The sequence below is a fragment of the Typopeltis vanoorti genome, chromosome 19 (genome assembly GCF_054136105.1).
Source record: "Typopeltis vanoorti isolate ZY-2024b chromosome 19, IOZ_Tvanoo_1.0, whole genome shotgun sequence".
NCBI lineage: Eukaryota > Metazoa > Arthropoda > Arachnida > Uropygi > Thelyphonidae > Typopeltis > Typopeltis vanoorti.
In genome coordinates, this window is record NC_143567.1 from 38,446,243 (window position 1) to 38,463,736 (window position 17,494).

The 17,494-nt window shown below is 34.9% G+C and overlaps 1 protein-coding gene across 2 annotated transcripts in view; it reads left to right on the forward strand.

The window, feature by feature from the left end:
- Window positions 1–11,564, forward strand: part of LOC150096006 (organic cation transporter protein-like) — a 48,038-nt gene extending 36,474 nt beyond the window's left edge. For both annotated transcript variants that reach the window (XM_090409367.1, XM_090409368.1), the window contains 2 exons: window positions 3,051–3,190; window positions 11,241–11,564. In XM_090409367.1, the coding sequence (XP_090265493.1) occupies window positions 3,051–3,190; window positions 11,241–11,304 (204 nt within the window). In that variant the 3' untranslated portion in view covers window positions 11,305–11,564. The remainder of the gene's footprint in view (window positions 1–3,050; window positions 3,191–11,240) is intronic.
- Window positions 11,565–17,494: the final 5,930 nt, after the last annotated feature.

Sequence of the window (17,494 nt, forward strand, 5' to 3'; positions counted from 1 at the left end):
CGCCAGGGATACGGATGTTTGTGATTATCCTACTGACTCTTTGTGAAAATGACGTCACATGTGAATAACTAACTTAAGTCCAGTCACAGATAGCCACGCCACAGTCGCTATTCGAGACCAACGGAAGGTGAAAAAATTCTGAAGTCCAAGAAGCATACAGTTTGCTGTTACGCTATAACAGTAAACTGTAACTTTCTTTGGATATCTCACTGAATTTGCCATCTTGTCCTTATGAAGAAAATGAGTGTTCAGAATGCTTCCGTTATCATGTGGCATCGTGGTCATTTGAACAGATTAAAGAATCTCCCCTTGATATTTTTAGAATGTTTGTAATCAAGTGGTCGTTGTATATGTATGTGTGTGTGTGTAGACAGAAAATGTGCACTTGTAAAATTTATCCTTAATGCATGCTGAGCTTTTGATGATATGAGCAAAATATTTCTGCGTCACAAATGAGTTTTCAATGTTTTCTTTCTAGAATTTTAGAACATGTAGAATAAACATATTTATGCCATAGCTACAATCTCTTAACCAATAAATTAACGTAAGGAATTTTATACGATCATGATAAGTTTAAATAAAAAAAAGTTCGCATAATTACACGCTTTAAAAATTATAATTTTTAAAGTTTTTAAATAATTTTAATAATTATTTTAAAAAAAAAGACATAAGTAATTTTTTCAGACTTCGCTAAGCTTTTTTCAAGATCATTTGGAAAGATACCGAAAGAAAATAAAGCCAAAAAAATTGCTTATTTTAAAAAAAGAAGAAGAAACAAAAATACGCTTTTTGTAATTTCTTTTTAATTTTTTAATTTTTTAATGAATCCAATATTAGGTGTCATTTTTACTCTATAAAAAATAACTCTTTCTCATAAGCATGTTCTTGCATTTGGATCGTTTATAGGAGTAAAAAGAAAACTGTAGAATGTTTAATAACAATTTTGAATGTTACATTTCTGTATGACAAAGTTCTAGCACACTTTGAATTATATCACAATCGTTAACATTTAGATTCACAGATTTATGTGTTAATACGTTTACGGCATATTCTTAAAATTTTAGACATAAAAGAAAGCTAAATTCCACTTATAGAAGATGGCAGGTAAACTGAATGAAGGCAATTTACTGAGCAGGCCTTTAACTGTGTGACTTTTAATTGTGAATGATTTTTTTATTTATTGGACTATTTTTAGAACTTAAAACTAGATAAATACTATTGAGAAGTAATCATGAAAAGAACACGCATGCTCATTTAGCTCTCATGTGTGATTGGCTTTGATGGCGGAGACAGCGAGTAATTTTGTTTCTTTGTAAATCCGGTGGCGTGGGACATGCAAGAACTTGGAAGAGTTAGTTACTATAATAAAGAACACCAGAAGGCTATACGTCAATATAGTATAGTTATCGTATGGTTTTGGAGAAAGTAGTCAAGAGCAAAATACAGGAATGGATAGATAAAAAGTATCAGTTTAATAATTTTAATAATAATAACAATTTTTAATAATAACAATTTAATAATAAATTACAGTTTTGTGAAGGGTAGATCATGCCTCAGTAACCTGCTCACGTTTTATAACACAGTGATGGCTGAACTGGATAAGAATAATGGGTTTACAGTGATTCTATTGGACCTTTCTAAGGCCTTTGACAGGATACCACATGGAATTCTAATCAGTAAACTGCAGCATATGGGATGGATATAGGATTGGTGAGATGGAATAGTAGAGTGGTTGATGGAGAGATATCAGAGGTAGTTTATTCAGGAGTGGAATCCAAAAGAAGGCCTGTTACTAGTGGTGTGCCACAGGGTTCTGTTCTTGGACCACTGCCATTTAATTTTTCTCATTAATGATATAGGAAAGAATCTGAGAGGAACTGTTCACATTTATTTGCCGATGATGGAAAGTTGGGTTGAGCAATAATAAATACACATCATGTCAAAATTTTGCAGGATGATTTGGATAGATTGACAGATTGGACTAAGGAAAACGGATGTCAGTTTGATGTAGTAATGATGTAACATTGGTGTAACTGTACTCCAGGAGATTGACGAAGCCAGAGATTTGGTAGTGTTGATGGATAGGGAGTTGAAGTTTAGGGAGCACATAGCTAAAGTGGCTAAATCAGCTCATCAGATCACTTGGTTACTGAAGAATAATTTGACGAGCAGAGACAAGCAAGTTATTGTTCCTCTTTATCGAGCCTTGATAAGACCCCATCTTGACTACTGTGCCCAGATCTGGGCGCCAGGGTTTCTTCTTGATGAGGAGGAGGTTGACAGGATCCAGAGGCGAGTGACCGAAATGATAGCTGATCTGTGGAATAAACCTTACGAAAACAGGTTGAAGATCTGTGGATTACAGAAATTGGTTGATAGGCGGAAAAGAGGGATGATATGATTGAGACATTCAAATTACTGAGGGGTTTTTAGAAGATTAATTCAGAGGAAATTTTTCAGACAGGTCTGGTGGTGGGAGAACTATGGGCCATCCATGGAAACTGAGAAAGAGTGTTGTAAGCAAGGGTGTTAGAACTAGGTTTTTTACTTGGAGAGTGGTGAATGAGTGGAACAAGCTGCCAGATTTTGTTGTGGGTGCCATGACTGTAAATGAGTTCAAAGCAAAATATGAGAGATGCTGTGCGAATGCTCAATAGTTCTTGACATGATATTTATGGCCTCCCTCGATGAGTCTAAGGACTCCTTGGAGTTTCCCGTAATAATAATAGCTCTTTCTAGTGCGAAAACACCATTGTTGGAAGAATTTTTCAAACTGTGTGAGAAAGGTGTGTTGTCAAAGCTTTGTCAGAAACATGAACGAAATGAGTACCTTCAGAATGAGATTAACCTGCTAACTTTGGGAGCAGAATTTTTTCCCACAATTTTTTGATCAATTTTTCACTTTTATTTTATCAATTTTACTTTATTTTATTATTTGTATATTAGCTAATATTACAAATACGATAAGGCCATCCCATGTATACTGATAAGCTAAACAATATGTGTATTGTGAAGTACGTCTGTAAAGAAATATGAATTATTAATTTCAGGGTCTTGCAACTCACTTATCAGTCCCGCAAGCTATCTACGGATGTTTGTCAATAGCATCAGGCCTACTTGTCCTACTCCTGCCTGAGACCCACAATAAAAAGGTTCCTGATACACTGCAACAAGCAGCAGCATTTTGGAGGTAAATAAATAACAGCATGTTGCTCATTTTTTTCCATAACTGCATCATGTTTCCTTTAAAATTACGACATTTAAAAGAAAGCATGCAATTATCTTTATTGTGTGTGTGTGTGTGTGTGTGTGTGTGTGTGTGTGTGTGTGTGTGTGTGTGTGTGTGTGTGTGTGTGTGTGTGTGTGTGTGTGTGTGTGTGTGTGTGTGTGTGTGTGTTTGAAACGATATTGAAGTTATAACACTGGAAGAAATCAGTTTGAAAATTTTTAAAAATGGCGAATCACTTGGGGAAGTGTGTGTGTGTGTGTGTGTGTTTGAAACGATATTGAAGTTATAACACTGGAAGAAATCAGTTTGAAAATTTTTAAAAATGGCGAATCACTTGGGGAAGATGACTTAAGCGCAGAATTATATATGCAGAAATAGGTTTTAGAGAGACTCTTCTTATTTTGAAATAAACTTTATTCAATAACAAAGAAAGAATGTATTGCTAGCAGTCATTGGAACTTTGAACAGACACTTCAGTATGCAGATGTCCAGAACAATCCAAACAGAACTATATAAAATAATAGCCAAACCAATTCTGAAATATAGCAGTGAAACATGGACTTGCTGATCAAGAAGAAGACCCAGGAGGAGATGGGCAGAATATTATTTAAATCCTTGCAAACATTACAGGCAAACCGTTGCCTAATACGGGAAGCCAAGAAGAAGAAGAAGAAAGAATGCAAAAGAGCAATAGAAATAGCTTTTTTTTTAAAAAAAAAAAAGTATTATATATATATATATATATGACTCAAGAGACTTTCTTCTGGAAGCATAGAATGGTTTTAGAAAAGAACATTCATCTAAAAACACGTATTACATTTATTGATTAAAAAACATTTGATAAGATAAAAAAGAAACTTCTCATTTACATATTGCAAGAATTACAAATAGCATTACAAGGATAAGGAAATACAGATCCGACTGAGTTCTGAAATTGAAAATATCTTAGAGATACATCAAGCAAAAAGATAGATGGGGATTTCGCTTAACTGCAATTTTATTTAATACATGCTTAAATTAAATAATAAAAATGGAATAGAAACAAATTGTCAATGTATAAACTATCGTCTGAATTTCAACACACTCCGTTTTGCCGATAACCCTGTGATACTGATTCTGAGAACAGACTTCACAAAGCTATTCTAAACCTTCTAAATTTAAAAGAAATTCCCAAAGACTTCAGAATGATAATTTCAACAGAAAAAATCAAAAATAATGGCATTTAAAGATCAATATTCAACTAGAACTAAAACGGTAATAAAAACACAATTTTGGAACAAGTTACCTCTTTTGCTTATTTAGGGTACATGATTTCATATGAAGTAGAAAAGGACATAAATATGAAAATTATCTAAAAATAGCAGGCGTCATAAATTTTGTGCTTAAACCTAATCTGGTAAAATTACAGGCTACATAAATGATTAAAATATACCATCTATACCAATTGATGGTGAACCTTTTTACCCAGGTGTGTCAAACTTTTTTTTTTAAAATATTGACGTTGTTGATGTGCCACTTGCATACATGCATTATAAATGTAACTACATAATCAAAGTTGGTAACTTATACATATCATAACAGGCTATTTATTTAATAGGACATTGATATAAAATTATGAATTCATATTATACAATTAATTTAATTAACTGAAATTACACTTACATTGCATTTAATGACTTTTCTGTTGCTGACTACTGGTAGAAAGTTCTTTCAATGAACAAACCAACCTTCGCCTTAACTGAGAGCGATCTTACACGATTTATCGCAGTTTTTTCAACAAAATACCAATATTTTTCAATATCCAAAGTGTGTCACCTGAAATCCTCAAGTGCTGACACGCTTGTCATAGGTTCGCCATCACTGATCTATACCAATTGATGGGAAAGTGAAATTTGGACAACAAAACAAAAAAGGTTGAGCCAAGATTATTTATGATTAAATATATCGTATATACTTAAAATAGTCTATTTTATAATCATGGGATGAATTTCTTTGTCCAACATTTCCCGATGTGTGATGGCCGCTCTGCCTATTATATATCCGAATCGCTTGAGTCAAAGGTTTTTAGTCTCCTGAGCAGAGTTTTTGAATTGTCTAACTCTCACAGCCCACCCACGGTATTTATAGATTTACAGTCTCATTTGTGGTGCTTGATTCGCATACAAATGCGATACTTCCAATAAAGACATTTTGAAAATGGATATTATCCAATTAGAATTCCATTCCAAACATATACATAGGAACAAAAAGGTTTTCGTGTAGAGATGTGAAAATTATTGGTTTCATTAAAACAAAAAATAATTTTAGAGGTCATGAAATTTTGTTACATTTATAGAAACCACATATTATACTATGATGCAAATTATCACAAACTAATTCGTGATAACAGTTTGAATAGATGCCCTATTCTACACCTAATTCCTTACGGAAGGAAAGTTATAATTTGTAATTGTAATTATTTGTAAAATATTAAACTGTAGCAAAACATATGCGAAGCTAGTGACAATTGACTAGCAAAACATCGAGTGTTATTTGCAATTAAAGACAGTTTCACAGTTGTTGAACTTAACTGTGTGAGAATACAGTTGGGTAAGAAAGAGAAATCTGGCACATCTGAAATTGAGTCGAATGGTACCTTGTGAACAAACATATTATTAAGAAATCTCTAATGATCTTCATTTCAAAACTTCACTTGAATGAAATCCATAATAGGATTGGCGATCTCGTTAACTTATCTTTTCTAACACCAGTCACGTCAAGCATCTATTCGATGCCTCTTTTTGATATTTTTCACCTGTAAATGAAATTAAATAAATAATTTCATTTCATTTAAAGGTCTCTCTCTCTATGTGTGTGTGTGTGTGTGTTGCTTTCCTATCCATTTCGATCCTGAAATGGTGACAAATGTTTGCATTCGTCTTATCGTTCCATTAATTTTACTTCCATTCCCCCTTAAAGTGAAGTGAAAATTCATTACCAGCTTACATTATTTACATTACCTCGAAATCTCAAGAATTATTTTTAAATTGACCCATAGATAATTTTTCTCTCGCATGTGCAGTATGTTAAACTGCTATGAAAAGTACTTGGCAATTCAAATAATTACTATTCATATTTCAAAAGCTTTTTCCTTTCTTTTTTGTGGTATTGTACAAACATCGCTTCGCAAATTCATCTGTTTAAACTCCGGGTTTTCTTCCTTTTACAACTAGATTGCAAGTTTTATCTCTATTTTCATTCACTAATGCTGGAATATTCCATATGATTCACCTCATAATTTCATATATATATATATATATATATATATATATACACGCACAATTATATACACACAATTATTGGCAATTATATACACACGCACAATTATATACACACAATTCTTTATCCAAGTGTAAGCAAACAAAGTTTGCGCCTGAAGTATTTTCAGGACTGGGGCAACTCGTGTAAAGGTGTATGAGTTTTCATCACTTGCCTCAGTATCCCATAATGCAAAGCACATATCCATATAGGTATGTTTAATACTATGCATTATGGAATAGGTCAACTACCCATTTTCCCACGAGTTGCCCCAGTCCTCAAAATACTTCAGGTGGAAACTTTGTTTGCTTACACTTGGATAAAGGATTAAGCCAAATATATAATTGGTAACATAGCTAAGTGGAAAAACTTCCATCATATATACACACATAATATATACATACATACAGGATCTGATTTATTTAAAACATCTAATGGTAAACTATGGTTGCAGAATATCAATCTAGTAAATCCCTTAATCCTATTTTTTTTATGAAGGTTATTTTCCTAACATGATAGTACCTGATATTACCGTAGCTGTATCGTAGAACTATAAATAAATAAAGATAAGGCCACATTGTTCTGCTCTTAAATTAGAATAATTAAATCTCTGATCCTTTCGCGTTATGAGGGTATATATCTGGATTGTTCTCAGTATAAATTCTCAGTATAAATTAAAAGTTAGATTTTCGCTTACTTTTGGTGCTGGTCTTAAGAACTATTAAGAAACTAACCGTTTAAATTATTGTTTATTGATATTTAATATTCCTACCAGAAAACTGGACCATGAACCATTTTTTCGTGTCATCACGAGATCAGTAAACCCATTTTACGTATGAAAAATTATGAATTTGAATTTCATCTAGATTTAAATTTCGAGATGGAATTCAAAAAGGGGATCTCTTCAACTAAGGGGTATGTTAATTCTTCCGACTGCGATATGGAAATGCTCACTATTTAGGTCAAAGGTTTGTTTATTATAATTGCGCAGCTCAGGCAGAATCACGTGAGAGAATCTTTCAACACATAAATTTATCGATCATAAGGACGCGACGAATCTTTATTAGGCTTTCCTGCTGATGTTGCATTAGCCGCTCTCATATGGAGTTGTTTTGTTTCCCATCAGAAACACAGGGTATTTTTTATCCAGCAACCAGACAATACGGCCATAAAAAGACAAGCAATTTACACACAGGAATATATATATATATATACACACTCTCGAGCCTTTGATCCTATAAATACCATGGATTGTTATTATTGACGTTGAACCAACCCATCATGCATAACCCATGTGCAATATTGATGAACAATTTATTGTTATCATTATAAAGATCAATTGTTACACACAGTTTATTGTACTAAGCTTTAAATATGATCACCCTCTGCACTCACCACACTCTCTGGCAATGCATTCCAATCATTCATGAAAAAAAAAACTGCTCCTCATCCATTTGCACACACTCTCCTTATATAGCTTCCGGGGGTGACCACTTGTTCTTTCCCTATCGTTACTCACTCTATGCAAAACCTCCTCCACATTAATCTGGTAATAATCCCTTAACAGCTTACATGTCTCCATCATATCTCCTCTCCTCTTCCTCCTCGTATACATCAATTTTTGCAAATTGCATTTTCTCAATCTGCCTTCATACTCAACATTCTGAAGATCAAAAACCACCTTCATCAATCGTCTCTGAACTTTTTCCAACACATCATCTTTTTGAAAACCAGGTGAAGAAATTTGTATTCTTCTCCTGGTTGGTTCTTTTTCAATCAAATAGTAATACCAATCAAATTCTTTGATTGGGATTACTGTTTACAGTAATCCCAATCAAAGCCTTCTACAAGTGACCATAACATAACAAGTCAGTGCCCTCCCCATCATTCCCATTATCTGTTGTGCTGTTTTCACAATTTTAGCAATATGTCCCTGAAAATTTAGGTCCTTGTCCACAATCACTCCCAGATATCTCATCTCCTCTGCCTCTTCCAAGATATTTTCACCGATAGTGTACTTTACATCCCATCTCTGCTTCCCAAATTTTTAAATCTTACACATCTCAACATTGAATTGACATCCCTACTCCACTCATTTATCCATTCAGCAAGTACTCAAGTCTCCTTGCCAAGCCACAGCATCTGCACTACTACTGATAGCTCTCCCCAACTTTGCACCATATGTAAATAACTGCATATCATTCAGATGTCCAATATCACTAACATACAAATTAAATAGCAAAACAGTCCCTTGGGTTAAACCTCCATAAGACAACTGGCTGATATATATATATAGGACAGCCAATCTCCAGCCCAGTGCACTAATCTAGTGTTTAGCCCGGCCATTCCAATTTAATCGACAGCTTGTCGTGTGGCAATTTATCTAAGGCATTTTCAAAATCTAAATATACCATTATATAGGCATGCCTTTATACCCTTATCCAATGAATTTGTCATTTTATTATAATCAGTAAGCAGATTGCAAAAACACGACCTTCCTTTAACAAACCAATGCTGGCAACCAAAGAATATTTTTCTGTTGTCAATCCAATTCTGAATCTTGGTCCCAACTAATCTCTCAAACACTAACCACAACTCCAGACACACACGAAGACTGGCCTATAATTCAAAACGTTAAATGTTATCACGTACCTTATGAATCGGAATTATTTTGCCCTCTTGCCACTACTTATATTCATGTTGAAAAGATATATAACGGTATATATATATATATAAGTAAAATTATATCTAAAAGCTGTTGTGAACTCCCGAGAACATTCCCTCAAAACATGTGAAATAGCATCAAGTCCTACAGCCTTATTAACATCAAGTTTGCTGAATTCCTCATACACCTCCTGCTCAATTACTAATAGTTCCTCCTTCTCACCCACTGCATTCAAGTTTTGCATAATGCTACATTCATAAGAATGAAATACCTTTATAAGTTGCTCATTAAATATCTCAACTCTCCTCTACAGAGATTATCATTCCTCCGCTTTCACCAATCAGTGCCATCATTCCATAATTGTTCTTTCTTCTACTGGCCACATCGAAAAAAATTCTCTACAATTTTTTTAGCCACATTAGCTAACTACTGTTCATACTGCACTTTTTCCACCCTTTTTATTAAGCAAGTCACCTTCTTCGCCTGCTCTTTGTAGTTTCATGCAACTGGTTGTTAAGGCCACTCATCTTATGTTTCTTCCAGATTGCCTACCTTACCTCTTGATTCATCCATTTCATATCTGCTCTACTTATCCTCTTGACCTCTGGAATACATTCTGATATTGCCTGCATCAAATACTTCTTCAGGGACTCAAAGTAGCATTGATATCTTTTCTATCCACTTCCTCATTCCATGTTATTGCTGCAAGCTGTTTCCTGAACATTTCATAATTACCAGCCTTATAATTCCACACATATCCTTTTCTAACAGAAATCCTCAAATGCCGGCCCACCCTGCAAGTGATCACCTCATGGTCACTCTCACCAACTGGTGGAAGATTTCACACCACATTTATAATAACACTGTCTGATGAGATGATCAAATTCAATACCCTTGATCTTCGTGTCCTTCTGTTAGATAGTGTCTAAGGTAATTATCTTTTGAAACCTCCAGAAATTCATTTTCTTTGTTCCCAGATGCAATCTTTTTATTTCAGTCCATATTCCAATAATTAACATCACCCATGATGATCGTTTCTTACTAACCAGGCTAATTTGCCTATACATTTCCCACTAAATATTTCATCGTATTCTCCACCTCAAAACCGTCGCCACTATTTTTGCACCTTGCAAATCCACCTTAGATGGACACAACTCATCTACTAGAATCAATACTACTCCTTCTTCCTTTCTTCCCTGTCTATCTTCACGTAAAATATCATATCTGCCTATTCCTCTCAGGATTTCATCCTCATCTAACCATGTCTTGCTTATACCAACAATTTTGGGGCGAATAAACTCAATCAATGCAACAACTTCGTATCCCTTATTTCAAATATTTCTGGCATTAGTAAACAGACGTAAGAAATCATTTCTGGTTCTAGAAGTCCTACGAACATCATTTCTCCAATGTGACTCTTCACCAGTCTCTTCCTCTATATTACCACTATATCGATATGGTCCGGGATGCTTTCCATATCCATCCTTTTTTTTTTGTCCGCTCACACATTCACTCTGAAACCAGCATCCACATGTTTCATAAAGTGTCTTCTTGTCCACCCTGATTCCCCGTTTCTTTGTTTGTGTTTGTGCTCCCACACTTTTATTTACTTTACTCATGATATTGACCTCCCCATTTGGAAGCTTCCCTACCCTGCTTCTTTTGCTTTTCATATCGCCTCGCACCACTTCAGATCTATTCATTACATTCGTTATAATCCTTCCAGGAACAGTCTCTCCAACGAACTCAATCAAATTTACTGAAATAATCTCTGTAACCAAATTAAAACCTAAATAACATTTTGAAAAAATTTCTTATAATAAAAGTTATTTGTATTATATTATAATATATTATTATAACGTTCTTGTTTTAAAGATTATTATTGTTGTTATTATTGTTACATTATAATTTTAGTTCATGTTGCAACGGAACTTGATGAACACTTCTAAATCATTATGATGTCAGTAATATATTTTCTAAAGTTTAATATCTATCATTTTACAATAAAATTCACAATTAGATTCAATTGAAATTTTTCTATATTTTCAGTAAACCCAAGCATTCAAGAAAAGAAGAAATACGTATCAGTTTTGGAGAAAGGAATAAAGAGTGAATAAAAATTACAATTTCTTCGGTATTTTATGGCAGCATTTCTTGTCTTTGACAGCAGACAATGGCTGACCATCATCGTCAAAAGCAAATCGAGTTTTCTTGCATCGTACAAGAAGAATGCTTTGCAGTTTTATTTAAGTATCCCAAGTATTTCAAAAGAAATTGCGAAAAGGAGTCCTTGGGACTTCTTTGAATCATTGAATTATCATGCATTTCTATGCCTCTAATCATTACTATTTCAATAAAATGTTTCTGCGAAACAAGAAAGCAGTACGTTGTTTTAAAATTTTTCTGAAATACAAAACATATTAATACATATACAAATATATACTCATGAATCAAAGACAAGGGAAAAATATTTGTATTTCACAAAGTGATATACTAATGGATAATTTTGTTGTTTTATTATATGAAATTCTGTTAGAAATTCGGTAGTTAGGAGGCCTTCCGTGTAAACTCATACCTACTTAAATACTAAACCTCTTCCCAGACGAATTTTTTTTAACTCAGGCAGAAAATTCATTTAGAAAGGGAAACAATTATAAGGACTAATAGAAAGGGGGATAGTAAATCCCTTTATGTTTTTATAGCCGGGTACGAAACTCGGATCGAAATCCATAGAATCTTTCGACTTATTAAATTAGTAATTATAAGGACTTTTCAACTAAAAATGAAACTCGAGAAAATTCTAAAAATTATCTATGCAGTGTCCCTTCCTGCAGATTAAAGTTAAAATTATTAGTAAAGGAATCCAAACCGCAATAAGATTGCCTTGGGTTTAAATATTTCTCGTCCCATACTGAAACTCGAGTATAATTATTTGACGTATTTGTATATGTCAATTAATGTGCCATCTTCTGAAGTGTACGCTTATGAGCAAAATGTTATGAGCATCCAGTCTTTTTTTTTCTGGCCAACTAATGCACTGTTGGGTTGGAAATAGGACAACATCCTGGTATATGGGTTGTTCGAACATCATTGGGTGTCATATCCCCATCTGCAGGTCGACAGATGTCTGTCACATATGATAAAGCAGTAACCTCACTAGGCAGATATACCTTTGCAAAATAGTCACGCAGTAACTCAACTATTTTATCTGCTTCTGTCTCCTCGTGACCATCACCATCACTCGTTAAAGTTAATCTTCCATAGTCATTCTTCCTCTTACTTGCCGCATCACGAAAGAACTCTTTAGGATTTCCTTTGGCCTACTTGGCGAAATTGTTTTCACAATCCGATTTTGCCTTCCTTACCATGCTGGTCATTTTTCTTGCCTGAGCCTTGTACTCTTGGTGAGTTTGCTGGTCACCTTTGTCTTTATATATCCTCCAGAGTATTTTCGTCTTTTTCAGCTCGTGCTTAATGATATTACTCATCCCTCTATCTCCGACATCATTAACCCTCCTTATCTTAGGTGTACAATTTAATACTGCTTCCTCTAGATGACCCTTACCATATCTTATGCACTACTAATATCCTTACCCTGCAGTGTTTTATGAAATGGTACAGAGTTAAGCTTGTTGTTTAACATGTCATTATCACCTGCCTTGCAATTCCACAAATACCCCTTCTTGATAAAATATTCCTCATGTTTTACAATCTCCCAAGTCAAGATCGCATGGTCACTTTCGCCAATTGGAGGCAACATTGCCACCTTGGTTATGGATAGCTCTTCTGATCCTATGACCAGATCCAATATTCTACCAATCCTAGTCCCCCTCCATTACATGCTGCCTTAAGTAATTATCGCTCAGCAGGTGTATAAATTTTATTTCCTTTCTGCCATGTGATCTTCCATCCTTCCAGTCTATATCTCCATAGTTGAAGTCTCCCATAGTAATCACTCGACCTGTACTCATTGTACCAATTTGGCGATGCATGACTTCAGGATCACCTATGGAACTCCCTGACCTATAGCAAAATCCAATGGTATAGTTTGTCTTACTGGTCTTAATCTCACACCAGACTGTTTTAAATGAACATCCCCCCCCCGACTGTTTCTTATCCTTTTTGGTTGCAATCCATCTGCTATCGTCAGCAGTCCTCCTCCTCCCCCCATTCTATCTTCTTTATCTTCCCTGAAAATACTAAACCCTTCCTATTCTATCCCTGTAACTACATCATCTGCTGTTAGCCAAGTATCACTAATACCCTCTAACTTTTGGTGAGGTTTCACTAATGCCAAAAACTCCTCCCTCTTGTACCTGATACTTCTGGCATTAGTATTTAGAATCGCCAGCGTCCCTTTGTCCTCACCCCCCACCATTACTTTCTGAATTGACTATCCTATTCAATATTCTTGCTTGAGACTAGATTTTCCACACTTGATCATTTTCACACTCTCTCGCTTCATGGGTGCCTCCACGCAAACTCGCTTGCTTCCACCCTAATTGCTTAATTTAATTATATATTTAATTATATATAAGGTCGGTCTTTATTACTCTTTCGGATCACCTGCTTGTTTCTTTTTGAACCCTGCTTAACTCGTGACGCTTCTGCGGTTTTTCAATTTCACGCTTTGTGTTATGAAGGATAATATTTCAACGCGCTAATTTTTTGTTCACATCCATTTCGTTCTCCACGGCCGCACGTTAGACAATTATTAACACCATTTTCCATCTCATCGTCGGTGTCTGTTGCGTTCTCGCAAACCTAACAGACACTAGCTTTTAAAACACTTAATACAAACTCTCTCTCTCTCTCTCTCTCTCTCTCTCTCTCTCTCTTCTCTCTCTCTCTCTCTCTCTCTCTCCAGTTTCAATTTACTTCCACATATTCTTTAATTTTCTCGACGCATACATTTCTCATATACTACAAATTCAAATCGCCGGACAACGTGGTCTTTGCTTTGTTGCTATTATTCGTGGCTTTGGTGGCATGCCGACAAATCACAATTAAAATGTTATAAATGTACTAATACTCTAAAAACACGAAAATCCACACCAATACACTATAATACTCTAATTTTTGATGAAAAACGAAACAAAACAGATAAAAATCGCTAATTTCAAACAAGCGTTATATTACACGACCACGCGCAATAAAACTTCGAACCCCTATTGTAAAATATATACGTAAAAATGCAAAAAATTAATACTGTGGTTATAAATATTACTATTATATTTACTAATCAAAAAATAAATTCAATTAATGTTTTGTACTGATTTATTTGAAGTGGATAGAAATTGCACTGCTCTAATCGAGTATACGTAAATACCCTGCATGAAGTGCCTCCGTAGCGCACTTGGAAGAACGACGGTACATTGCGCCCTTCGATTGGAATAGGTCTAAGTTCGATTCTCGTCGCGACGGGAGGAATCTTTATCTAGACGATTTCAATCGAAGGTGAGTTAGCCGATCTCATACGGTGGGGGCAGGGTTTTTTTCACCCGGAAACTCGGGTTTTTCATCCCGCATACAGACAAATCGGCCCTTTAGAACACATGCAATTTATAGACAAAAAATACTAGTTGTGGTGGTGGTGGAGGTGGGCGGTAGATGGCGTTGATGGAGATGATTCGTAGTAGAGGTTCGGTGTAGTGGTTGAGACAGTTGTAGGTGTCCTCCCGCGATGAGTCTTGGGACTCCTTGGAGGTGTCAGGAATAATAATAATAATAATAATAATAATCTTTGTCAAAAATGTATATGTATACAGCAATCCGTCGATTAATGTGCCTAATGCGTTCTTGAAAACAGGCACATTAATCGAAAACGCATTAATCGAATATACTAAACTATGGGAAAAAGTATAATTCGTTCCTCAAATTTCTTTTTTGAGGAACGAATTTTATATATATGTTACAGCTAAAGTGCAGAAATCAGTTATTCTACAGATTATCTAGGTATTGTGCAGATTAACTACGGTGATCCGTTAACGTGCCGAAAAGTGTTTCATTTCTCAAATTACCTAGGTAATCTGCAAATTACCTACTAGGCACTCGTTAAAGTGAAAATAATATCTTTTCTGGAACAACAGCAATTAAAAAACTATAATACAAAGAATCAAACGGTTTAAAATATTATTACAATTAAGGAAATGAATTTGCAAAACATATGATAAAATTATGTTTACTTATTAGTGCAATCTAAAGATTGGTGACACTTTGAATTACATAGCAATTGGTTTTCGCGACAAGCACACCTATTTGTGGTACATTTATAGTCATCTGAAACCCTGCCCAGTACCAAGGGATTGTTTTATTGCTGTTTGACGTAAAGATATTTCCACAGCAGGGACATCTTCTTTCGTTAAAAAATCCCTCTTTGCAAGCACTGAATTCAGATTTTGCATGAAATTGTTTAAAAATACCCGTTTTAGTACCAAGTTTATAAAAGCCATCCTCTATTTACTAAGAACCACAGCTAAAATCGAGCGGGCATCAGTTTTTGCTCTGTCTACTTCCGGTGCTTTAATTCTCACAGTGACACCTTCATCAACATGGCGATTCTGCTGAAGTTGAGGGTAACTCAGTGATGACTTCTTCAACATGCAGAGGTGATTCCTTGGAGGTGCAGGGTAAGTGAATATTCTTCATAACTGTATCCTCAATCAATGGTATAGAAGGCAGTTTAAGATTACTATCGATAAATTCTTGTATTTCTATAGGTGATTCTGTAGAAGCAGGGGATAACGGAATGTCCTCTTGAGTAAGATTTGACTGTGATCCCATAATCACAGTTTCTTTTGAATCTTCTAATTTTTCAAGGTCTTCTTCAGTATTTATCGAATGTAATACACTTTGTGGTATAATAGAAGAAGACAATCCCACTTTTGCGGGACAACCGAACATGGCTTAGTATGGACTTCTTTTAATTGCAGAATGATAGGCACGATTCTTCATGAATTGTACAAATCGTACGCCCTCACTCCACTTGTTAGTTTGGTTATCAGCCATCCAAGTAGTGAGCATGTTTTCAATGTCTTGATTCGCTCGTTCTACACTTCCTTGACTTTGGCTGTGTCTAGGTTTGCCATTAACCATTTTGATTTCTGACCACAACTGTGTTACACATTCTAAGATTTTATTACAAAATTTCCTTCCGTTATCAGAATGCAAAATACTTGGAGCGCCAAAAAGGAGAAACATATCAAGCAAGTTATAGGCTACTTCATCAGCCCGTTTTGATGTGAGCGGCTTCAATACAATAAATTTTGTTAAGTGGTCTTGGTATACGAGAAGAAACTTAAACTTTCCATCTGGTTGAGATTGGTAATCGATGAGATCCACCTGGCATCTGCTATTGAAATGCGATGAAATAATCGGCTTTACAACAATCCCTTTTTTCGCACTTTTTTGTTTTTGTTGACAAGGCTCGCATAAATCCAAAAACATTTTTATTTGGGCTTGGGTTATGTTTTTATAAAGTGTATTTAATTGCTTGATCATTCTGTCTCTTCCACCGTGGCCAATTGACAAATGAATAGAATACAATATATCAAACAATTCTTCGGCATGGACAAATTTTTTCACACTTTCTCGCGCATCTGACTTTTATATATATATATATATATATATATATATATAAAAGAATTAAGGTATGTCTCAGGGCCTAGTTAAAGGAAAACCATGAAGCTGAAAGACAATAAAACATATTCAGAATATAAATTCATTATTCTGCTTCTTAACAAAGAATTGAGCTAACGTAGTTTGGCTGGCACTCTTTTTTCCCCCCATACAACCGACGGTATGGCCCTATTGCCTCTTCTACTACTTCTGCAAATTTTACTGCTTCTCTCTTCATCAGGGGTCAGCCTCTAAGCATTGCTGCTTAAAAACTTCGATTGTACGAAAAATATTTTCAAGTTGATTCTGTGAAATCTCTTTGGGCTTGTCTGTGATTAAATTTTCTTCATATTCTTCAGGATCTTCCCGCTGTGCATCTAAATTTAGCAGGTCGGAATCACTTAATTTCTCAGAGTGAGATTTAATTAGCTTAGATTCATTTGAAAAGTCTCTAAAATCATTTGTCCAAAGTGCTTCCAAACGGCTCGCATATTGCTAGCAGTAATTTCATTCGACTTTGCGACTTTATAACCAGTCTGAGATTTTTCCGATTTGACCAGAAAAGTTTTGGAAAGCATTCGCTTCCAAAAAATCCGGTTTCATCGACATTAAATATTTTTTGGTCACAATAACCCCCTTCTTTTACAAATTTTCTTCGAAATCTGTGGATAATTTTTGCCCACTTC